The sequence below is a fragment of the Papio anubis genome, chromosome 16, assembly GCF_008728515.1.
Source record: "Papio anubis isolate 15944 chromosome 16, Panubis1.0, whole genome shotgun sequence".
NCBI lineage: Eukaryota > Metazoa > Chordata > Mammalia > Primates > Cercopithecidae > Papio > Papio anubis.
Window position 1 is genome coordinate 15411363 of NC_044991.1, and position 25172 is coordinate 15436534.

The window sequence follows — 25172 nt, forward strand, 5'->3', positions numbered from 1 at the left end:
TTTCCATCATGCATCCGTGTCTTCCTCACCAGCACACTCAGCAGCTCCGCCTTTAAGCGCCACTGATGTGATGGGTCTGATGTGTGTACAACACCTCTAATGTGGGTGCTCCCACAGTGTGCAGGACTCTGTCCCCACCCCAGCAGCCAAAAGTCTAGAATGACAAGCCCCCAGCTCTACGAGTTGGTCATGGCTGTAGAAGTCACTCAGCAGATACAGCAGCCATGGCACTCCACAAGCAGCTCATGGCCCAGTGGGCAAATCGTCCCACCTCCAGCCACAGAAGGAAGTGAGATGCCCAGATTGCCTCAGTCAGGATGCCACCTGCTCTGAGGTGGGTAATCCTTCAAAGCTAGTCACAAGGCTGGGAGAATCTGTCCCTTAGAATCTCATACTAAGCCTCAAACCTTCTTGGCTGGGCGTGGTGGCTCATGCCTGTAATCCCAGGACTTTAGGAGGCCGAGATGAGTAGATCACTTGAGCTCAGGAATTCGAGACTAGCCTGGCCAACATGGTGAAACTCCATCTCTACTAAAAATAAAAAAATTAGCCAGGCATGATGGCTCATGCCTGTAGTCCCACCTACTCAGGAGGCTGAGGCAGAATTGCTTGAACTTGGGAGGCAGAAATTGCAGTGAGCCTAGATCGTGCCACTGCACTCCAGCCTGGGTGGCAGAACAAGATTGTCTCAAAACAAACAAGAAAGTTTCAAACCTTCTTGAGACTTCATGGGAAGCAGCACAGTACAATGTTCATGTGTTTTTTATTTTTTGCACAGATGTTTTAAAACTTTTCAGGCAGAACCTCTGTTCAAATGAAGTCTTTTTTTTGTTTTTTTTAAACAGGTCTATGTTGTCCAGCCTGGTCCCGAACTCCTGGGCTCAAGCCATCCTCCCGCCTGAACCTTTGAGAAGCTGAGATCACAGACGCATGTGACTATGCTCAGCTCAAATGAAAGCTGTGAGTGTGTAAGAAACCACACAGGTGGAGCTGGCCTGTTTGAAGGGGCCGCCTACAGGACACCTCCTCTCCATGGTGCTGTCAGAGGGCCCCGCAGAAAACACAGGTTGGAAAATGGCCAAGGTACAGGGCAGTGCCTGCCAGGAGTCAGACAGGCGTGAGCTTGAATCCCAACTGTCTCCGATGACTGTGTGCTCCGGGCAAGTGAATGGACCTGTCTGAGCCTCATCGCTCAAACAGGAAGAATCACACATACCCCGTGGGCTGCTGTGAGGAAGAAGTGGAGGCTCTGTGGACGGTAAATTCTGACAGGGGCCCTCCCTGACGTGTGTGGCCCACCTGCCTGGACCTGACGGTTCTGACCCCAGGCTTGCGTACCTGCTCCGGCGTTGGTGCTATGGGTGTGTCGCCGGAGAGCATGGGCGGGGTGGGCAGAGGGGCAGTGTGCTGGCCAGAGTCCTCTTGCTGGCTGGCGTCAGAGCCCACAGAATCCTGTCCTGATTGTGTCTCTGAGTTGAACACGGTCTAGTGGGAGGAAAACAGAATCAGTGAGGGGTCCTGGGAACGTTAAGAGCCCAGGAAGTCAGGGGCCGGCCCAGTGATGTCTCTGGGGATGAGTCCTGCCTGCCTTCCCTCGGTTCCCGGTGCGGCAATTCTCTCACCCTCTGGGGTGTGTGGATGGGCGACAGCATGTCCAGGTCAGTCATGGGGAACTCCAGGCCTTTCCTCCGCAGGTCCTCATAGATGGTGACCACACCTGTCAGGTCGGGCGAGCTGCGGAACGCGTCAGCCCAGGACTGAGGGGGAACAAGGGGACACAGCCGGTAACCACAGCTCACCTGTGAGCCTTCCCACCTGGCTCCCAGAGAACAGACATTCTTTCCCTGATTTTTTCCTTTCTTTTTTTTTTTCTTTACTACATCTGCCCTGCCCACTCCACAGCAAAGCACACAGTTGGCAAGCCTCCCTCCCCACAGAACATCCCACCAGCAGACAACCGAGACACCCCGAAATGAGAAGTGGAGCCTGGGACAAACACGATGGCCTCGAGCTCTCCACTGGGCAGGAGGCTCCCGCGCTGACAGCTTTTCCTGGCGCTGCCCGGTCCTGGCACTCACCTGGATGAGGTTGAGCACCTTGTCATGCACGATGGTGGGTGGGTTGTTCTTGGGCAGGATGGTCCTCACCAGCACACTCTCCACGAAGTCCTGGCTGGCTACCAGCACGTGGAAGCGGTGCCCGCAGTTCTTGACACAGGTTTCTAAGACCTGGAGGGCGGAGAGGTGCCGTCAAGCACCTTGGTCAGAGGAGAGGCGGTGCCCAGGACCCCCACCCTTGTGGCTCCTCCTGTGTCCCAGAGGGGAGGTCCGGAAGAGGAGATGGGACTTCCTGGAGTGAGACCCTTCAATGTGGAGGGCTGGGACAATGCCAGGACTGGGGGACTTGTTTACTGGAGGGCACGGCCTAGGGTGGGCAGCGGTGTGGTGTGTGGGCTGGACTTCCCTCCCTGACTGGCGCCAGTGCACACAGAATCCCAGTGCTGGCTCTGAGCTGAGCATGGTCTAGACAGAAGGGGCTCTCCAAGAGGAAATCAAGAATCTGAGATGTCAATTGACCGGTAAGCCTGTGGCCCAGGGAAAAGACACTGAACTTCCCTCCCCACTCTCCACTTCCCACTGCAGGAACTGCCTTTGCTTTTCGCTTAAGCCAATTCACCTGGATATAAATGCTCCTTGTGGAGGAGGGTGGGACAGCGTTTATAGCTCCCCCAGTCAAACCCATGCGGACAGCTAGGAGGCCCACGCATGTCTGGCCGTCCTGAGATCTGGGCTGGTTCAGTGGTGGGGGCAAGACTGTTCTCAGCCACTGGTATTTATTTTACATTCATTTTCCAGAGCACCAAAGTGCCAGGCAGCACCCAACTCAGTCTGCCAGCCTCCCTGCCCCCACGGAGGCCTGGGTTTACTGAGCCTTCAATGTCACCCGCAGGTCCTTTGGCCCAGGCTCTCCCTGCCAGTGGTTCTGGAGTGATGTAAGCATCTGTTCCCATGCTGGGGGATCGGGGAGAACCTTTCCAAATGGCTTCTTGCTATTCTGCATCTGCCTGCGGTGTAGACAGGACAGTGTGTTGCCCACAGACCTTTCCTTTCCAGCACTCAAATGAGGAGCTCAGGGGAGGCTGGGAGTCCTGCTGGGTCTCAGGGGAGGTGACTTTCAGTGGACTGCAGTCCTGCCACGGGACGGACAGATGGGGCACTCACTGTGAGAGCCAGCATCACCTCGTGGAAGTTCTTATTTCCCACGATTCTCTTCTTTACTGCTCGGAGGGCATCTTTGGGACTAAGAAGGAGGACAAGAAAAAGGGTGGGCTTAGGAATAGAGCCCTCTTACCCAACAGCAGAGGCCCTGGAGAGTTGGAACAGCTCTTATTGGCCCATCCTCCCTGTGCCCCACCTGTTTGGTGTATCCAGTCAGGTTCTGATCACATCAGAATCTTCCTAGCCCATTGCTCAGCAGGGACTCACAACCTGTGGCCCCTGGACCTCCTGCAGCAGAGTCACTTTGAGAAAAGGTGAGAGTGTTTTGTTAAAAGTGCAGAACCTGGCCGGGCGCAGTGGCTCACGCCTATAATCCCAGGACTTTGGGAGGCTGAGGCAGGTGGATCACTTGAGGCCAGGAGTTCAAGACCAGCCTGGCCAACATGGCGAAACACTGTCCCTACTAAAAATACAAAAATTAGCTGGGCGTGGTGGTATGAGCCTGTAATCCCAGCTACCTGGGAGGTTGAGGCGGGAGAATCGCTTGAACCCAGGAGGCAGAGGTTGCAGTGAGCTGAGATTGCGCCACTGTACTCTAGCCTGGGCGACAGAGTGAGAGCCGAGATCGCGCCACTGTACTCCAGCCTGGGCGACAGAGTGAGATGCTGTCTCAAAAAAACAAAAGACATTAAAAAAAAAAAAAAAAAAGCAGAACCCCAGGTCACCACACTATATACCACCTGAACCAAATTCTCAGGCAGTGGGGCCTCTGAATCTGAATGCTCTCATGCTCCCCAGGGGTTTCTTATGCATGCTCAAGTTTAAGAACAAAGAACCTGGAGGCATAGTGTTTTCATCACAAAAATAGAGACGGGGTCTTGCTATGTTGCCCAGGCTGGTCTCGAACTCCTGGGCTCAAATGATCCACCCATCTCGGCCTCCCAGTGTGTTGGGATTACAGGCATGAGTCCCTGAGCCCAGCCAGCATAGTGTTCTGATGCCCTGTCCTGGCCAGCTGCTCTATCTGCCCATTTATCCTTCCATTCAAGTCTTTTTTTTTTTTTCTTCTGAGACAGAGTCTCACTCCGTCGCCCAGGCTGGAGTGCAGTGGTGCAATCACAGCTCACTGCAGCCCGGAACTCCTGGGCTCAAGTGATCCTCTTGCCTCAGCCTCCTAAAATGCTGAGACTACCAGTGTGAGCCACCATGTCTGGCCCATTCAAGTCTTATTAAGCACCAATGTGTGCGTGGCACCATGCTAGGTGCTGGGGAGACAGTGGCAAACGAGACCATATGGCCCTGCCTCCTCCCCACCTTGCGGGGAGACCCAAAGAAGAGCAGGGAATAAGCAGGTCCTGGAAAAAGAGCAGAGGTGAGGATTGGGGTGGTCAGAAAAGACCTCCGAGTTGGGCCTTGAAAGATGGGAAGGACCAGCTGTGGGGAGTGGGGGCAGAGCAGTTTGGGTCAAGGTCAGAGGCTGGACCTCCTGTGGTGCCTGGAACACACAAGGTGCTCAAATAAACAGCAATGCACCTGAACGACGCTGAGCCCATCCCCCCATGTTTACAAGGGACATGGGGGCTTGCTGTCCCCAAGGATACTGCAGTGACTTGCAGCTGTGACGCCCATGAAGCTCCCAGGCCTGTCTAGAAGCTTGGTGAAGTTTTCTGCCTCCTGCTTCCTTTCTCCTGACCTCTGCCCACCACTCCTTCCCTCATGCTCACTCTCATGAGTCCTTGGCAAGACCAGGGAGCAGGGCTGAGGAAGACACCGGCAGGTTCCTGGCAGCCAATGCCCTCTCCTAACTGGGCCTTGACTGTGTGACTCAGATGCCCACAGCCTCCCTCCTGCTCAGAGCTGAGCATTCCCTGCCCTCCACCTGCGTCCGGCCTGCCCCTCTCCATGCAAAGCCCTCCCGGGCTGAGGAACCCTGCGCTGGCCACAGGACAGCTGGATGATCCCAGTGAGAACTGGAGAGGGAAAGGAGGGTCCACATCGATTTCTCAGGATGGAGGCCTCGCCTGGCAGCACTTCCTGCTGCCCATGGGCCCCACACCTCTCCCCATCCTTCACTGGGTTTTCCTGAGAGGACAGGGACCCTCACATCCCCTTTCTGTTCCCTCCAGGGACTCGGGCTTATTGCTGGAAGGATCCAACAGAGCACCTTTGAGGACAAAGACCTAGAGAGAGAGGTAAAGTGACTTCTGAAGGTCACATGTCAGGTCAGTGACAACAAGTCAGACATCGGAGGCCAAGACCCCAATCCCTCCCCCACACCACGTGCCTTGGCAGGGCTCCTTGGCACTGAGCAAGAGGATACCATGACCCCAACACCAGAAATGCCTGGCAAATGCCAGTGCTGTTCAGGCTCACGGTTCAGCTTCACTTTCCCTGCCATCCTTGTGATCTCCCCTACACTCAAGGCTGGTTTCAAATCTTAAGGAAATGGAAGTCTGTTTTTGCTCACAGAGAAGCCGGAGTCTCTCTAGCGCATACTCCCGCCTGCAGAATGCAGATGGCGCCTGGGGTCAACTCTGATTGTAAGAGTCTCCAGCTTGCCTCATCCTAGGGAGATGCTGCACACAAGGCTGGGCTTCCAGATCCGTGTGGAATCTGTACTGCCACTAAGAGAGGCGGGATGGGGAGGCAGCCCTCGGGGGCCAGCTGTACTCCTGCTGTGAATGCCTACCTTGGATGGCGCTCAGGTACTAGGGGCTCAGATGGCCTCTGCAGCCAAGCGGGGTGGGTCAGACTTGGCTATGGCAGCAATGGGGCTGGGGCAGGGGCTCCCTGGCAGGGTGCAGGTGTGTGCTGCGTGGTGGATGGCCGTCTCTGCCTGTGCCCCGCAACCTCTCCTTGGGGGGCCCTTACCCTTCCTCCGTCTCGTTGATGATGTCACAGATCTCCATGTTGAGAGCCCAGTCCTCGCTCTGCAGGGAGCCATCTGTAGCTTTCTCTGAGAAGAAACCATGAGTCATAAAGGCATGTGGGGGTCCTGAATGGGTAAACCCAAACCCTGGGTGGGAGGGGAGTGGGGTGCAGGGCCAGATGAGATGGGGAGGAGGAAGATGACAGACGCTTCGGGCACAGGGCCTGGCGCTGTGTGAGACTGCTCTACACACATCATCCCATCCTCACTAGATTTTTGTAGCCACTGAGGCTAGGAGTACCTATCTTTTGAGTTGGTAACCATTCACAGGATACAAAATCTAAAAGTTCTCAAGTGGTATACAATGCAGCTACGTAAATCTATCTCTGCCCCTGCCCCAGCACCCTCTTCCTAGAGGCATCCCCTGTAACCAGTTTCCTCTAGAATCTCACAGAGACCTTCTTTACCTAGCAAGCAGAGGCTCCATTACTAATAGGTCACCCTGCCCTCCTGTACCCTTCTGAGGCACCCACAGAAGGGACCGATGCCAAGCCACCCGGCAGAACCGCCCCAAAGAGAGGCGATGATTCATGCAAGGTATCAGCACGGTATGGGCCCAAAATAAACACTCAGCAAGTGGCGGTGGTTCTTTTTTAAAAAAGTTGAGGCGAAAGTCACATAAAATAAAACTAACCATTTTCCCGTGTATAATTCAGTGGCATTTGGTACATTTGTAATACTAAATACAACCACCACCACCTCTATTCAGTTCCAGAAAATTTTCACTTTGTGGCAGTTCTGAGGGTAAGATTTCCAGGCCGGGAGTCGGCTGCAGGGTTCTGGAAGCCCGTCAGGGCCACAGCCTGGACCACTGGCTGCAGGTCCGCACGGTGGCAAGTATCAGGCTGGCAGCCTTTTGTAAACTGTAGCGTGGGAGACACTGATTGGTATGACATGAATGATGAACGCGGGAACTGGCAATGCCAGCACCTTTGTAAATGGTCTTCAGGAAAGGGAGGTGCTGCATGGCCTGTTTTTTTGTTCTCTGCGCCTTCCTAGATGCCATCTTCATGCAGACCAGTTCAACCACGTGCACACAGGAAATGTGCCCTGTTTCTTGCAGGTAACGTTCTATTACGCACATCACTCTGGCTGGTATGTATTGTGACTACATGGAGGACTGTGTGATGAGACAGGCCTTGCTCAGCATTTTAAGGGTGAGACCCTGTTCTGACGCAGGGACTACCCAAGGCTCTCTCCCCGGCAAGGGTCACATGCGGAGTACTCATCCTCCTGCTGTCCTCTGCAGCCATCCTGCCGGCCTCGGCACACCTGCTGGCACAGTGGTGCTGGCTATTATCTATCAGGAGTGTGCGCCTGGGTAGGCATGTAGAACTTGTTATTCCACGTGATGTGATGTCATGCTGTCCTGCAAGGGAGGCTCTCCCCTCACGGCTGTGCCCCAGCTTGGAGAGGGTGGGTGACTCCTTGCTTGCTACACAGCTATTTGTAAGCCAGGCCGGTTCCAGGCACTGGGATACCATGGTGGACACGGTGGGCATGGTCCCTTAGGGTGCCCAAAAAAAGCTACAGGGCATGCCAAACCCAGTCTGCCAGAGGACAGAGGAGGGCAGTTTCCATGGGACTGGACAGGGCCCTCTTCTAGCCACGCTGGCTCACCCAACTCTAAAACTGTGGCTCTGAGACCTTGGTTTTGCAACTGGCCCAACTTCAGTTCCACCCTTAGGTCCTGAGCCAGAAGGATGCCAGGGTGGCCCAGGACACATGCCAGGCGGCTGAGGCAGAGGGCGGTTGCTTTACCCCCAGACCAGGCCTGGAGGAGGGGATGAGGAAGGCTCCTCTGACAGGGCTGAAAGACAGAGTCGTCCATCCTGCGAAGGTTTACTGGGTGTGGCTTCTTTATACCACACCCCTGCCCTTGGGGGTTCCACACTTAAAGAGCCACATGGGAAGAACAGAGCGGGCTGAACAAGTGTCCCTCTGAGCAGAGGGCCATGTCCTGCTTTGGAGGGTTTGGGGGCAGGGGTTAGTCATGTCAGCGTTAACCTATAGAACCTGCTCCCCTGCCACAGGCCACATCTCAGTGAGCCCCAGTCACACGGGCCAGAGGGTTAGTGTCATCTCCCTCCCCGCCCACATCTAAAGGCCACGAAGTCCTGCCAAGTCAGCTCCCAAATCTCTGTCCATCACACCATCCCCTTCTCACCACCCCTCTGCCACGGTCCCTGCCCCAGCCCGGCCACCATCCGCCCGCTAGACCACCGCCTCAGCTTCTTCCTTCCTCCTGCCTCCCTCCTCCCACCCATTCTCCACGCTGCCCAGAGGGAACTTTCTGAAACCTGAAAATGACAGTGTCCTTCCTGCCCAAATCCTTCCGCGTCTCCCTAGTCTTCGGCCTGGCCTGCATGCCCTTCCACGATAATATTTTAACTTTCCAAGTTATATGCCGTAGAATATCAAGCAGCATTAGCTGTTCACATGAAGAATGAGATTCAATTTTCACACGCTGTAAGGTGTGCATTATTGCCCTCATCTCATGAGGAAACTGAAGCACAGAGAGGTCACCAACTTGCAAAGGGTACACAGAGGTAAGGGCGGGGCAGCCGCTGAGGCTGTGGCGCAGGTGCCTGAGGCGTCTGTGCCATCTGCATTTCTCGGCAGGGGCGGGGAGCTCTGCTTTCCCAGAAGTGTCCTTCCCGACCACGCAGGCAGTCGGCGCTCTCCTCCCTGAGCTCCACTGGCAGGCCTCTCAGTGGTCCCCTCCATCAGATCCCCTTCTGTCCCTAGCACCCCCTGAAACGATGGGCACCTCTCATCTCCTGGAGGAGAGAACATCAGTGTTTCAGGAGAGGCTGTGGGTGTTTTGGAAAGGCAAGCAAGTGGCTTTTAAAGGGAAGCGGGGACATTGATAAATAAGAGAACTCCCATACCCGGGAATAAGGTGGGTGCAGAAAGACCGCCTCCCCTCCGCCCTGCCCTGGTGCGTGAGTCTGATGTGACCCAAGCAGCGCGGGCAAGCTCCTTAGCCCTGAGTGGTAGCAGGCAGCAGCGGGCAGAGCCAATCAGAAGATGGAGGTTTTCTGCGGGGTGGGAGGGGACATGTGGCCTAAAAGAGAAAGGGGAGAGAAAGAGGAGGAGGAGACAAAATTGGGACAAGGCCGATCTGTGCGCAGTACAAGACAGCTGTTGGGAGGCTGTGGGACACATCTGCCCAGACCATCACTTGCCAACCCCTTCTAGATTCCTCCAGGTTCCTCCAGGTCCAGGTATGGACTACAGAACCGGGGAGAATCATGCATTTCCTTCAGATGCCCAAAGGGTAGGCATATTCCATCAGGGCAGAATTTTAAACCCACAGGAACCTGGCAATATTTGCTTTGTTTTTGTTCTTAACCACAGAAGTAATTCAGCTTGCTATTTTAAGAAGGGGGAATAAAAATACTGACAGTGGTTACCAGTTACCAAGAGAATGACAACTGATTCCCTGACCTCGGAGCTGTTGGCAATAAACTTCAAGGGCCTCTGGGTAGCAGCCGTGCTCGTCTTCCAGCTCCTGTCAGAGCCGGGCCCTGCAATCCTCCACCTTTCATCAGGCGGCTTTGTGGTTGTCTATGGCTGGCAAGTCTGTGGCTTCGGATCACTGGGCACCTGTGCATCTGTACGGCAGTCTGTCCTCTCCCTGTTGGGCCTGGTGCAGATACCACCTCCCTGGAGGGCTCCAGATAACCTGCCTGGCACGATGGCAAGACCCACTTGTCCCTCATGGAGATGAGGATAGAGTGGGATGAGTCTGGCCTGACCTAACTCAGAGACCATGGGCAAAGATCCAGCCCTTGAGTCTGTTTTTGCACCCATAAAATCAGGGTAAGACTGCCTGCTTCACAGGATGTTGTGACCTTACAGCCAGACAATGTCAGTATGACATCAGGAAAGGCTAGCAATGAGTAACCGAGCTACAATGACTATGATTTGGGCCAAGAGAAAGAATGAGCTCACAGACTCCTGGGGGAGAGAGAGAGATGTGGAAACAAAGAAATCGCCCAACGGACCAAAGACACGCCACACCACGGGCAGCATCAGAGATGGGGGCCATGATATGGTATCACCCCTTTCTTTCTTTCTTCTTTTTGGGAGACAGTCTTGTTCTGTCACCCAGGTTGGAGAACAGCAGCATGATCTTGGCTCAGTGCAACCTCTGCCTCCCGGGTTTAAGCGATTCTCCTGCCTCAGCCTCCTGAGTAGCTGGGTTACAGGCACCTGCCAACACAGCTGGCTAAGTTTTGTATTTTTAGTAGAGATGGGGTTTCACCATGCTGGCCATGCTGGTCTCGAACTCCTGACCTCAAGGGATCCGCCCGCCTCGGCCTCCCAAAGTGCTGGGATTACAGGCATGAGCCACCACACCCGGCTCTTTCTTTTTTTGGGAGATAGTCTTGTTCTGTTACCCAGGTTGGAGTACAGTGGCACGATCTTGGCTCACTGCAACCTCTGCCTTCTGGGTTTAAGCGATTCTCCTGCCTCAGCCTCCCGAGTAGCTGGATTACAGGTACCTGCCAACACACCTGGCTAAGTTTTGTATTTTTTGTAGAGATGGGGTTTCACCATGCTGGCCATGCTAGTCTCGAACTCCTGACCTCAAGGGATCCGCCCGCCTCGGCCTCCCAAAGTGCTGGGATTACAGGTGTGAGCCACCGCCCACTGTGTCTGGCCAGTATCACCCCTTTCCACGCCAGCCTTCTGGGAAGCAGCCTGGAGCCCTCTTGCTCCCACCCTGCACATTCCAACAGTCTCATGATCACTGAGACAGCTCTGGCTCAGGCTGCCACCTCCCTAGGCCTGGACTGTCACCTCCACACTTTACTCAAACATAACTCCAAGCACGACTTCCTTTGTTTAAACATTGTCCATCACCCCCACTGCCTGAAGATCGAAAGCCTGAACTCTCCAGGGACTGGTGTCAGCCACAGTCAGCTGTACCCCCTCCCTCTATGTGGCTTGTCTTCTCACGCCTCTGAGCTCCTGTCTGCAATGCCACTCCTCATTCAGTCAGGCTCATCCCATTCACATGCTCATCTGGCACTTAGCACGCACCAGGCATGGGACTTAACAAGCACGTCACACCCTCAGCACAGTACCCGTCACCACAACCTTTAAGACAGAGGATGAACTGAGGGGCATGGAGAAGTCAGCAATTTGCCTGCAGTCACACATTCTGTGAGATGCAGAGCAGATTCAAAGCCAGAGAAGTATGGTTCTCAAGTCCATATTTGTAACCACTACGCTATGTGCTTCTCAGGCATTCTCCACACTTGTCTTCCAGGCTACAGGGAGACGTCAGTGAGCAAATCCAGCAAGGTCCTGCCTCAGCGATGGTTTACAGTCCAGTGGGAGGCCACGACTGACAATTCCAAAAGGTCAAGGTTCCATGGCAGGAAAGACCAGGTGCTGAGACAGTGCCAGGCGTGCTGATGAAGAGGAGGCACGAGTCAGCTGAACTCCTGAACTCCCCTCATCTTTTTTTTTTTTTTTGAGACTATGTCTCACTCTGTCGCCCAGGCTGGAGTGCAGTGCATGATCTTGGCTCACTGCAACCTCTGCCTCCTGGGTTCAAGCAATTCTCTGCCTCGGCCCCCCAAGTAGCTGGGATTACAAGTGCCTGCCTAAGTTTTTTGTATTTTTAGTAGAGACGAGGTTTCACCACCTTGGCCAGGCTGGTCTTGATCTCCTGACCTCGTGATCCACCTGCCTCGGCCTCCCAAAGTGCTGGGATTACAGGCGTGAGCCACCGCGCCTGGCCGACGCCCCTCATCTTCTAAGCCCCACCCAGGGCTGGCTCCTCAGTGGTGCCTCCTTCTGGGCAGACCATGTCCCTCCTCATCCTGCACCATGACAATATCATCATGGAGAACAATGACAAACAGCATCATTCAGTGAACAAGTGTCAGCCTGTGCGGGATGCTTGGGGGCCCACCTTTTGTGTCACCTCCCCACATCCCCGACTGTGGTGGGGGCAGCCAGTGTGCGGAGGTTTGTGACTTGCTCGATGCAAAGCCAGGCCTGCGTGCTCCAAACTCGTGTGCTCTCCACTCTGCTCTGTCCCCGTGGAGACTGCCTCTGCCTGCCTGGGGCAGACACTTTGGGGGCCCACCTTCTGGTGGGACAGAGCAGAGGGGGGCATTACATACCTCTGGAATGACGGACTGAGGCTCCAGACTGCCCAGGTGCTCAGTTTGAAGCTGACCGCCCCTGCCTACCCCGCCTTCCCAGAACAATATTCACTGTATTTCACTGATGAGCCACCAGGCTAAGGACAGAACAAGAAAGAGCCTGCGTGTTTTGAGACATTGTGGAGCTGTCAAACCCACCCTGAAACTGCAGACCTTCAGGCTTCTCGCTAGGTAAACAAAGTGCGTTGTGGTGGTGGTTTCAGACTCTGCTGGGTGGGTTTCCTGTTACCTGCAGCTCAGAGTATTCATGATTAATTTTCCTCTTTAAGGAGTGAGGCCCAGCTGCCCTGGCCTTCCCACGGACTGCTCCGCAGTGGACAACCACGGCACAGACCTGAAGGCACCGGGCTCCACGGAAGCCCTCGGGAGCCGGCGCTGAGACCTGGCCCAGCCCTTCCTCCCACTCCTTCTCATCACCAGCTCAGCTGACCACCTGCACCTGCCCCATAACCCTCCTCAGGCTTCTGTGCTTCTGAACATGCTGCCCTTCCTTCCAGGAAGAAATGTACTCCTCACCACCTCAACTCACGCTCCTAAGCCCAGACCAAAGGTCAGGTCTCCTGGTGGAGTCCGCCCTGACACCCCTCAGGGCCTATTCCTTCCAGCCAGCGGCCAAGAGCATTTTCCACAGACCACAACTCTAAGCACTGCTTCGTGGAGTGATTACAGTAACTCTGTTGGGTGATTTCTTTGTTTCTACATCTCTCTTTCCCAGGAGTCTGTGAGCCCTTTAAGGGTGGAGGTTATAGCTCACGAATGGTCCAACTGTCTACCCCAGAGGGACCTGGCCCATGATAAACCTGCAGTACCTGTTTGCTGAATGATGGAATGAAGGATGAGGCCATATTCACCAGCACAATAAACCTTTATAACAATGTAAATGAAATAAAATACCTCCACACTTTGGCACTCATTGATCCTTTAGAAACTATTGTGTGGAAATCCTAATCTTTCTTCCAACTTGCAGTCCTTTGAATACCTTTTTTTTTTTTTTTTTTGACGGTGTCTCACTCTGTTGCCCAGGTTGGAGTGCAGTGGCACCATCTTGGCTCACTGCAACCTCTGCCTCCTGGGTTCAAGTGATCCTCCTGCCTCAGCCTCCCAAGTAGCTGGGACTACAGGTATGCACTACCACGCCCGGCTAATTTTTGTATTTTTAGTAGAGACGGGGTTTCACCACATTGGCCAGGATGGTCTCGATCTCTTGATCCGCCCGCCTTGCTCTATCGCCCAGGCTGGAGTGCAGTGGCTCGACCTTGGCTCACTGCAAGCTCTGCCTCCTGGGTTCACGCCATTCTCCTGGCTCAGCAGCTGGGACTACAGGCACCTGCTACCACACCTGGCTAATTTTTTTTTTTTGTATTTTTTAGTAGAGACGGGGTTTCACCATGTTGGCTAGGATGGTCTCGATCTCCTGACCTCGTGATCCACCCGCCTCAGCCTCCCAAAGTGCTGGGATTACAGGCGTGAACCACCGTGTCCCTTTGAATAGTTTTAAAAAGTACCGCGTCCCTCCTTAATCTGTCCTCCAACCTAACATCCTCAGGACCTGTGACCACTCTACTCTGGTAATGATCTCCAGAGCCTTCACTATTCAGACCGACCCCTCTGGATATAGGCCAGCTGTGCTGTCCATCTGGAAATGCAGCGTGGGAACCCACACGCCACACTTATCTGTCCTTGTTAGATACTGTATTTCTATTACTGCATCCAGTGACTATGTGAAATTTTTATTAACCCCACCATATGGAGCTGACTCCACTAGTTGTGAAAGATGATCCCCCTGGACCCGCAGCATTTAGCTCTTCTAGACACTCTTGCAGCCAGAAGTGGCCGTGGGACTTACGGCCACTGAGATGGAAGCGGATGTCTCTTGCGTGGCTCCTGGGGAAAGTTTTGCTTTCTTGGTAACAGAGACACAGACAGTTGGTTCCTTCACCTGTGCTTCCTACCATGAGAATGCAAGCACGAGGATGAAACCAATGTGGTCAAGAAGGTTAGGCAAAAATACAGAAGGAGTCATTACTGAACGAATTCATTCTAGATGGACACAGATGTTTTCACTCAAAGGGAAACCCAGCACGTCTCTTTTAGTTCTTTTTTTTTGTTTGTTTTTTTGAGACGCAGTCTCTGTTGCCCAGGCTGGAGTGCTGTGGTGCGATCTCGGCTCACTGCAACCTCTGCCTCACCAGTTCAAGCGATTCTCCTGCCTCAGCCTCCAGAGTAGCTGGGATTACAGACACTCACCATCATGTCCAGCTAATTTTTATATTTTTAGTAAAGATGAGGTTTCACCATGTTGGCCAGGCTGGTCTCGAACTCCTGACCTCAGGCGATCTATTTGCCTTGGCCTCCCAAAGTGCTGGGATTACAGGCGTGAGCCACCATGCCTAGCCTCTTTCAGTTCCAAGGGAGAATCAGTGAGATGGAAGAGTTGGGAGGATGGGATGCAGACACAGACAAATCCTGCCCAGACTCAAGCACCTACGAGCTGTGTGACCCTGGGTGACTCCTCGGCCTCTCTGTGCCTCAGTTCCTCCTCTACAGAATAAAGATGACCAAAGCACTCACCTTCCAGGGATGTGTGAGGAGGAGAGTATACATTTCAAGCACCAAAATAAATGCTATCCTCTACAAACATATCAACCACAACATGATTGAGAATTTCAAGCACTCCCATAAGAGATTTTTAAATCACAAATATGCAGAAGCCATTTTTTTTTCAGCCAGAAACTTGTCTTGAAAACTATTTTCCAAAGGAGTAACTCTTTCCAGACCCAGCGTGGAAAGTTCCATCCACCTCCTAATTTGCTGAGCCGCCCTTCCTCAAAACCCTGGCTGCCTCTCCCCTGTTATTTTTTTTTAACCACAAACCACAGGAGAAACCCTAAAATACCTCACAGAGGGTATTGCTTCGGCAGCCTACAATCTTAAAGTTGATGTAACTAACTATAGTACCTAACAAAAGGAAATGTCAGTGAGATAAAGAAAGGTTTTCTAAAACTCCCCAGGTAAGAAGAAGAGAGGCTGTGAAGGCAGAGGCTTGAAGTGGCTGGCTGAGGTATAGACGGCAACTGTTTTCACTCCCCACTTGGGAGCGTAAAAGGTGTTGCTGACAATCTGGATGGTTAGGGGTGGAGTGGGGTTTGTATTAGTCAAGGTTCTCCAGAAAAAGGAACTAGGCTGGGCGTGGTGGCTCATGCCTGTAATCCCAGCACTTTGGGAGGCCAAAGCGGGCGGATCACGAGGTCAGGAGTTCAAGACCAGCCTGGCCAACACGGTGAAACCCTGTCTCTACAAAACATATAACAATTAGTCAGGTGTGGTGGCGGGTGCCTGTACTTCCAGCTACTCGGGAGGCTGAGGCAGGAGAATTGCTTGAACCTGGGAGGTGGAGGTTGCAGTGAGCCAAGACTGCCCCATTGCACTCTAGCCTGGGAATAGAGTGAGACTCCGTCTCAAATAAATAAATAACAGAAAAGGAAGTAACAGAAAGAAAAAGAGAGAGACAGACACACACACACACACTCACACACACACGAGAAAGAGCAAGCGAGCACTTAAGGAATTGGCTTATGCAGTTGTGAAGGCTTAACAAGTTGAAAATCTGTAGGGTGAGCTGACAGGCTGGAGATCCAGGGAACAGACGCTGTCCGAGTGCAAGGGCAAGGGGAGCCTGCTGGCCAAATTTCCTCTTGTTCTGGGGAGGTCCATCTTTTTCTATTCAGGCCTTCAACTGATTGGATGAAGCCCACCCACATTATGGAGGGCAATACGCTTTACGTGAGTGTAGCGATTTCAGTGTTAATCTCATCTAAGACATACGTTCACAGAAACATCTAAAATAATGTTTGACCAAATATCTGTCTCCCCTGGCCTAGCCAAGTTGACACATAAAGTTAACCACTACAGGGTTTACACTGCACCAACACAAACAAGTTCAAACAGTAGACCCCTCTGTCTGTCCCTAAATTCTCTGTCTGTCTCAGCCCCTGCGGTCTGGCTGGCTCTTCTCTCCTGCTCCCTCCTCCCCTGGCTCCGTCCTTCCCTTCTCTACCTTCCCCAGCAGGAGCGAGGCCTAGTTCCCCTCCTCAGGTCTTGCACTGTGCTTCCCCACTGCACTTTGCAGTGCTCGATCAGCTTCTAAGTTGCCCATGTCCCTTGAGGTGGAGACCTGGGGGACACAGCCAGGAAGGGGCGGAGCTGGCACCTGAACCAGCTCTTCTGATGCGGAGACTAAGCTGTGACCCCATTTCAGGCTGCTTATGTCCCAGCGATCAAAATGAGCTACCTGGGATCACGCCAGGTGGGCTCATGGGTAAACTTAAAGACATTTTTAGAGGGACATATTTACTTTAATGCAGGATAGGAAAAAAACACGAACATCAAAGCCATGATTTCACGGATATAATTACATAGGATGAGGTCAAATTTTAACAGATAAGCTAATGAAAAGAAAACCCTATGAAAATAATAATGAAGATGGCGTGGGGGTAGACACAAATCATAAAGGAGGTACATGAAAGACAGAAGTTTGGAGGGCACCGGCCTAGATCAAGATCTCCTTAGTAAGGGAGTAAAGAGTTAACCTGTCCTGAATCCCCCTGCTTCTCGCAGGGTAATGGCCTCAAGCTAATTAGGAGACACTGAGGGTTTGGGTTTTTTTTTTTCTAAAACCAGAAGAGAGGAAGTCTGGGACTTTACTCTTATTTCTTTGAGCTCACTAAGGTTAAGAATAAAACCTATTCGCCAGTTCTATCCACAGGGGCAGGCAAAGGCCTTAATTTCCAAGTAAGAATCCGCTCCTCCCCACAGCCTGAAACCTGACCTGTCTGTGAATGTGGCGGCCACCCAGCCAGTGACTGCTCATTTGCCAGGGACACAAAGACCATCACAAAGGCTGCACTGGAGCCAGAATCCTGGGCTGGCACTTAGCTTGGCTACTAACTTAGACTGTGTCCCAGGAATGATAACATCAGTGAAAAATCACATCAGCTAATAATTACAGACATTTCCTGTCTGGCAGGAAGTGCTTTACAACACAACACAACAGCCCTATTTGATAGGTGCTCTTATTAGTCTCATTGCACAGATGAGGAAATTGAAGAACAGAGAGGTTAAGTAACTTGCTCCAGGTAACAAAGCTGGTGAGGACTGAACCAGGACTCAGATCATTCAGTCTGACTCAAGCTCACCCTGGGCTCTACTAATACGTGTACACCTGATACAAAGCCTTTTCTAGACAAAGCTCTGTCATCCTCAAGACAGAAACTTCGGGCTCTAATGTGGGTCCTGTACTTACGGATCAGCAACCAGAAACTTCAAGGTATTAGGGCTCCCGCAGGCACACTGTGGGGATAAGCACCCTCAAGCATCCCCAGTGTGGGTGCTCTGGTACCCCACTTTGAGGAACAGTGTGCTTCATCATTCTGCCTCTGGCCAGCTGCTCCGATTCAGAAGTCAGCAAACTATGAACTCACATGCCAAGTTCAGACCCACCTGTATGGTCCTTGAGCTACAGGTGGTCTTTATATTTCTATATAGTTGGAAAAAAAAAAGCTGAATAATAATACTATTTCATGATATGTGAAAATTACGTGAAATTCAAATTCCATTGCCCATAAATAGTTGTATTGGAGCACAGTCACTCTCATTCATTTACCTATGGCCTATGGCTGCTTTTGTGCTATAATGGCAGAGCTGGGTAGTTGCAGCAGAGACCATCTGGTTCACGAAGCCACAAGTATTTACTTAATGGCCCTTTATAGAAAAAGCTCACTGACCCTGGTCTAGTCCACTCTGCTAACTGATGCAGGAATCCTCTTTCTAGTTCGCCCTCCCCACCCCAGCTTCTGCCTTCACAGCTCCAGTGGTGGGGAGCTCACTACTGAGCAAGGCAGCCAGTTCCATCTTTGCAAGGCTCTAGGGATAGCTATTTATACTGAAACCGAATTGCTTATTCCTGTAACCACACACTCTGCCCTTGGGGCCTTGCACAATCAGTTCTACCAGTCCTCCCCAGCAGCCATCAGTTTTGTTTTGTTTTGTTTTTGAGATTGAGTCCCGCTGTGTCACCAGGCTAGCGTGCACTGGCATGATCTTGGCTCACTGCAACCTTTGCCTCCTGGGTTCCAGCAATTTTCCTGCCTCAGCCTCCCAAGTTGCTGGGACTACAGGCGCATGCCACCACATCCAGCTAACTTTTGTATTTTTAGTAGAGACGGGGTTTCACCATGTTGGTCAGGATGGTCTCGATCTCTTGACCTCGTGATCCACCCGCCTCAGCCTCCTAAAGTGCTGGGATTACAGGCGTGAGCCACCGCACCCGGCCCGCCATCTGGCCATCCGTTTCTTTCTTCCCTCTGGCATCAACCCTTCCCTGTCCCTATATATGCCCTCTGTTGTTCATTACCAATCCTCTGGAAAGCAGAGGGAGAATGACAGCACCTCTGCATTGCCAATAGGGGAGATGGGCAATGGAGAGGGACCGTGACATAGTGAGGAGCAGAACCAGAGCTGGAACCAGGTGTCCCACCTCCCAGCCTGGTGTCTCCTTGACATCGCTTAAGTGTCCACTTTCCAGCCCATCATTCCCCAACTGGTCCCCCAAGGGCCTGAACTGGTCTCTCGCTTCTGTGATTCCTTCCTGTGGCTCCCCTGGCTTGGCTTTTGTGGAATCAAAGACAGCTCTCTTTGACTTTTTCACTTTTCCCCTCCAGGGCTCAGTCTTCAGGCTCTGGGCTCTTCTCCCCTCACACCCAGCTCCCACCACCCCAACCACTGAGGCTCATCCCCAGGGACTGCTCACATTTACCATCTCTGTTGTTTGCAACTTGCTCTCGGCAATCAGCTAGGATTTGGACTCCAAGTGCTTAGGGGGTGAGCTGATAGCCAGAAATGGAAACTGGGATTCTTGACATCTGTCTATAAAACAGAGCCAGTAAGATCTGTCTGCAGAGAATACCTGGAAAGGGTTTGAAATCCTTGAAAGAAGAGGGCTGCGACAACACCAGCTGGTACAAAGGATCTGGAATCCTCTCAGCTACGGGTGCTGCCCTTGGGAAGCTCCCCTACTCATCGGTAAGGGAGAGGGACCTGCAAGTGTGGGACCCACGTGCATGTCCTTATCTGGGACAAGGGGTAGAACAAGAGTTGTGGATCCTGGAAGGCTGGAGGGACATCAATTCAAAAGAGGCACTGGGCAGCTCGAGGCAGTGTGGTAAGGTCCTCTCTGGACCTCAGTCTCTGCCAGTGTGAAATGAAGGGGATGGGCTGGAACAGCATTAGCATTACCTGGGAACTCGCCAGAAATTCACATTCTAGGCCAGACGGTGGCTCATGCCTGTAATCCCAGCACTTTGGGAGGCCGAGGTAGGTGGATCACCTGAGGTCAGGAGTTTGAGACCAGCCTGGCCAACATGGAGAAACCCCGTCTCTATTAAAAATACAAAAGAAGGCCTGGGTCTGGATTCTGACCTTTAGTAGCTGTGGAACCCTGGAAAGCGATGCTTTCCCTTACACTGACTTTTGGTGAAATGGGAAAAAAATAGCAAAACTGCACAGGGTCACCATGAGATTAATACCCAGGACGCTAGCAGAATACCTGGCAGAGTTATTACGGTGTTTGCTCACAAAATGTTACTTTCCTTTTCTCCCTTCTTCCTTCCTGCTATGTGCCAGGCACCGTGCTAGGTGCTGAGGGTCTGGAGAAATAAGGCACAGCTCCTGCTCTCAAGAAGTTCAGCCTAGCTGTGGAGACACACATGCACAACTACTAAGAGAGTGGGATGGTGGCATATTAGTATGATGAGGGTAGAGATAATAAAAATAGGCCGGGCGCGGTGGCTCACACCTGTAATCCCAGCACTTTGGAAGGCTGAGGCGGGCGGATCACTTGAGGTCAGGAGTTCAAGACCAGCTTGGCTAACATGGTGAAACCCCGTCTCTACTAAAAATACAAAAATTAGCTGGGCGTGGTGGCACGCACCTCTAATCCCAGCTACTTGGGAGGCTGAGGCAGGAGAATTGCTTGAACCCGGGGCGCAGGGGTTGCAGTGAGCTGAAGCTGTGCCACTGCACTCCAGCCTTTTTTAAGACTCTGTCTCAAAAAAAAAAAAAAAAAAAAAAGAAATAATAAAAATGATGATGGTGGTGATGACGACAGGAAGAGCTAACGTTTCCATACACTCACATTGTGCCAGGCACTCTCAGAGGACTATCTTGTTTCATTCTAGCAACTACCCTGTGAGGCAGATGCTGTTTACAACACTTTACCAAGGAGGAAGCTGAGAGTCAGAGCCCAAAGTCATACGGTAAGGGGGTCCGAGGACCTGGGATAACGGGAGAGTAAAAGAGCAATGTTGGGCTTGGGGCAGGCCTCAGGGAGGAGGTGATGATATCCTGTACTTTGAAAGGTGATCTGGAGCTCCTCAGTGGGGGCACAGGAGGAAGCAACCCAGGCAGAGGGACCAGCAAGCACAAAGGGGTGTGTGTATGTGTTGGGAGGGGAGGTGAATAAGAACTTTGTGATTTAAGTGCCTGATACTCATTCCTGATTGGCAGCATTAGAACCGGCCAGCTGAGGGATGTCAATTCCATATGGCTCTACAGATCTCCTTTCAACAAGGGCATGGGAGTCGGCAGGCTTGAGAAGAGACGGTACTCCTGCAGCAAGGAGGGGCCTGGTTTACAGAAGTATAAGCAGCTATACTATGTCATCAGTAATCACAGCCAGTGAGCAGTACTTCCTCCGCCTCTTTATCTAAAAGAACATGGGATACTGAGGGGATTAACTCAAACTCTTAATTCTACTTTTGGAGCCTCTTCAGCTTTGGTTTAAATTTCAATGGCTCAGTTTCGCTGTCAGTTCACGGGGGTCTTGGGTGAGTCACAGTCTCCACTTTCCCCTCTCTGGATCTCAGTCTCTGCCAGTGTGAAATGAAGGCGATGGGCTGGAACAGCATTAGCATTACCTGGGAACTCGCCAGAAATTCACATTCTAGGCTGGACGCGGTGGCTCATGCCTGTAATTCCAGCACTTTGGGAGGCTAAGGTGGGTGGATCACCTGAAGTCAGGAGTTTGAGACCAGCCTGGCCAACATGGAGAAACCCCGTCTCTATTAAAAATACAAAATTAGCTGGGTGTGGTGGTGCGTGCCTGTAATCCCAGCTACTTGGGAAGCTGAGGCAGGAGAATCGCTTGAACCCGGGAGGCGGAGGTTGCAGTGAACCAAGACTGTACCATTGCACTCCAGCCTGGGCAACGAGAGCGAAACTCCGTCTCAAAAAAAAAAAAAAAAAAAGATTTTCACATGCTAGAGTCCCACTGCAGACCTAGAGGGTCAGAAACTCCGGAGTTGGGGCCCAGATATCATTTGCTTTAACATGCCTTCCTAGGAATGCTGCTGAGAACCACTGGGTTAGAAAATTCCAAAGGTAAAGCTCTTTTAGCTGTAAAATTCTATTTGTGCTCTAAGGTATGATGATTTAGTAGCATTCTCTTTGCACGGAAGTATTTCTTGCCCAAGAAAGGCAACCCTTCAGGGTAAGAAGAGAAGCTCGCTTTGACTAGCTGAAATCCAGAACCCAGGTGAGCTTTCCAGAAAGCCTTAAGAGTATGCGGCTGACTTTGAAGCCGGGTCTTTTATTTACTTGTTTATTTTTAAGTAGTAAGTCTTAAACTTGGCATGTGATAAAAGCAGTGGTTTCTGTAGTCAGAGAAATAAAGATGACAGGAGAGCTGCTTTCTTTTCTCAGCTCCAAAAAACCATGACTCACTGTGGGGTGGGTGTGTCTAGGGGAGGTCGGGGGTCCTTTGAGAGGGCAGTTCCTCTCCCTGGTTCAGGAGCTTCCTGGTGTGTAAATCCTGGACTGTCACCTCCCCCTTGGAGAGCACTGATTACAAAACCCTCGGAAGAGCCACCAACAGCCACGGTGGCGATTACAACACAGAGCCGGGTCGACAAGCTTTCCTGAGGTTTGGCAAGACAGTAAGAATGGAAAGAATGTCTCGTCTTAAAGTTTTCCCAGTATGGACTTAAGACCAAAAGTCATCATCAAAAAAGATAAAGAGTGATTTCACGGAAATGCGATGGTTTCTTCATGCAAGAATGGGGAACACCCAGACCATCCTCTGGAGAAGTGTGGCTGTTGGGTCAAGGCATGTCGGTTCTCACGGTGTTGGTGTCCAAGAACGAGCACTTATGAGACCTACTGCCCAGCGATTTCCAGGGATTCCTAACCTTCGCTTGGTGGTATCTCAGGAACAATGTGGGTGTGTAAATATATACATGTATGTATGTGTATGTATATGTACATGTATGTATGTGTATATTTATATATGTATGTGGGTGTGTGTACGTATGTATTTCAAGAGATGGGATCTCCCTGCGTCGTCCGGGATGGAGTACAGTGGCGCCATCAGTGCTCACACAGCCCTGACCTCCCAGGTGCAACCAATCCTCCCAGCTCTGCCTACTGAGTGGCTGGGAGCACAGGCACCACCACGCCCGGCTAATTTCTGTATTTTTTTTTTTGTAGAGACGGGGGTCTCGCCATGTTGCCCAGGCTGGTCTCGAACTCCTGGGCTCAAGCGATCTGCCCGCCTTGGCTTCCCAAAGTGCTGGGATTACAGTCGGGAGCCACTGCGCCCAGCCCAATGCTAATAAATATTACAACTGTTTTTTTATACGGCGCTGGCCACGTACCAGGCATTGTTCTAAGTATTTCACATTTATTAAGGAATTTAATCTTCACAACAAGCCCACGGAGGTAAGGACCATTATTACCCGCCAATTACAGGTGAGGAAACCTCCGCCCAGGGAGGCTGCGTCATAGAACTATAAGTATCCTGTCACCAGGGTGCAAAGAACCACGGACCAGCACTCAGGCGCCAGGTGCCCTGGGCTCGGCTTGGCTCGAGCGCCGGGCTGCCCCACCTACGGAGCACCGAGGTGGGCTGACCCGGAGGGTTTCTCCGACCACTTTCTGCTCAGGTTCTCAGAGTCTGTGCGGGTCCATTTGAGGCTGGGTCGAGATAAGAGCCCAGGCGGACACGTCCTGAGATCCGGGTCTGTGAGGCCTGGCCGCGGGCTGTCTGGCGCTGGGTCCCCTCTGGCCAGTCGCCCCCAAGACGCCAAGCCCCGGGCTTCGCGGTCCTGGGAGAAGGGACTTCTAGCCCTTCTCAGGTGTCCATGTCCGGAGAGCCCGGTGAGCCAGAAAGGAGCTGGCCAAAGCCCAGGCGGCGGGACCCAGCACAGCGGCCCAGCCACTGCCAACCACGCAGTCCCTTTAACCCCGAAAACTTTCTCCCTCGATTCGGGACCCCAGCAGACACACATTGGCTGCGCGGTGGGAATCCGGACCCGCCCTCTCTCCTTATCTACTGGCTGTCGTATACATCTATCACAAGCCAAGGCTTCCTAATGGCCCAAGTTCTTGTCAATCAAGAGTGGGAGGAAAGCTGGGCGGGGCCAAGTCGGAGAGCTACACGCCAGCCTCATTGCCCTCCCTGCCTCAGTGACTAGGCACCCGGAGGCTTCCCAGGGGACCGAAGCTGGGTGCGGAGCACGGGGGCGGAGCTGTGGGGGGCTCCAGGGACTCACCGATGCGCTGTCCCACTGGAGAGCTGAACGGGTTCCCCAGGAGAAAGTCCATCGCTGCTACCGCCGCTGCCACCAACCCCGGGAATCAGCTGACAGCAACCGCCAGCGCCGCCAACCCGTCACGTGACGCACCCGAAGGCCGGCGAGGAGGCGTGGGCGGAGCGGTGGCAGAGCGGAGCTGGACCACAGGCCCCGCCCTGACGCGCAAGGGTCCCGCCCCCGAGGCGGAGGGCGATGACCTCATCGTCGCTTCCTAGGCGGCGGCGGGCGTCACGCACGACGTAGAGCCTGGGGGCGGGGCCCGGGAAGCGCGGTCCTCTTTAAGCCACGCCCCTGACCTTTTAGGGCGAGGTCTAAAGGACCCTTTACACATTTGGGAAACTGGGTCGTAGACCAGGGAAGTGACTTGGGTGAGATTACACAGAAGCCGAGACTCTTAGTGTCACAGCCCTTAGTCCTTGGGACCTCACTGTGACTGCACACCTACCCTGGGTGACAGCCTTTCTGGGCTGTCTCCTTGTCCCGATAGGACTCTTCCTGTTTGATGTCAAGGTCTCCCCGCTCCAAGATGCACCCTGCTTGCAGCCCAAATTATCTTACCTTAAATCAGAGGTAAGGGCAAGGGGTTTGTCATCTATTGAGACTGAGAAGTAATTGAATGAATTGCAGCGCAATTCCCTCTAGCGCCCAGGATGGCAGAAAGCACAGATGTAGTCACGAGTGGGGCTTTGATACCCGTCTCTGCCATAAATTTACTGTGTGAGCCAAACACAGCTCCCATTTTCTCTAGATACTGGAATTAGATCAAGGACTCGTAAGCATTTAAAAAAAATATTTTATTTAGGTCACAGTCTCCTTGGAGAATTTGACAAAAGCCATGAGGCTTTCTGAAGAAAAAAGGCAGCGATAGAATTTTGCTTATAACCTCAGGGAGTTTCTGGGGTCCCTGAAGTACAACCGTGGACCCCAAGCTAAGAATCTCAAAGGCCTTTCCCAGCGTTGAGACTTTAATCTCTTCAGCCTTCCTGGCTGTGTGTGGTGTGTCTGCTGACCCCACACACTAGATACCTATCTATGGGTTATGACCTTTTCTTCTGACCTTTTCTTCTGACACTCCAAAAATACAATAACCATGGCCTTAGTAGTCTGGCTACTGTGGGTGCTTTAGTATTTATTGTAATGTTTGTGGTTTTTAAATCTGAAAGACTAGTAAATTGACTGCACAAATTTTGGA

At 52.4% G+C, this 25172-nt stretch overlaps 1 protein-coding gene across 6 annotated transcripts in view; it reads right to left on the reverse strand.

The window, feature by feature from the left end:
* Positions 1-24113, reverse strand: part of TOM1 (target of myb1 membrane trafficking protein) — a 45148-nt gene extending 21035 nt beyond the window's left edge. For 2 of the 6 annotated variants that reach the window (XM_009217177.3, XM_003905460.5), the window contains exons 1-6: positions 23939-24067; positions 6090-6174; positions 3222-3300; positions 2079-2228; positions 1623-1757; positions 1339-1485 (exon numbers count right to left, since the gene is read on the reverse strand). In XM_009217177.3, coding sequence (XP_009215441.1) covers positions 1339-1485; positions 1623-1757; positions 2079-2228; positions 3222-3300; positions 6090-6174; positions 23939-23990 — 648 coding nt within the window. In that variant the 5' untranslated portion in view covers positions 23991-24067. Of the gene's footprint in view, positions 1-1338; positions 1486-1622; positions 1758-2078; positions 2229-3221; positions 3301-3414; positions 3521-6089; positions 6175-23938 lie in introns of all 6 variants that reach the window. The other 4 variants (XM_021921485.2, XM_009217176.3, XM_009217178.4 and 1 more) reach the window with 4 other exon arrangements.
* Positions 24114-25172: the final 1059 nt, after the last annotated feature.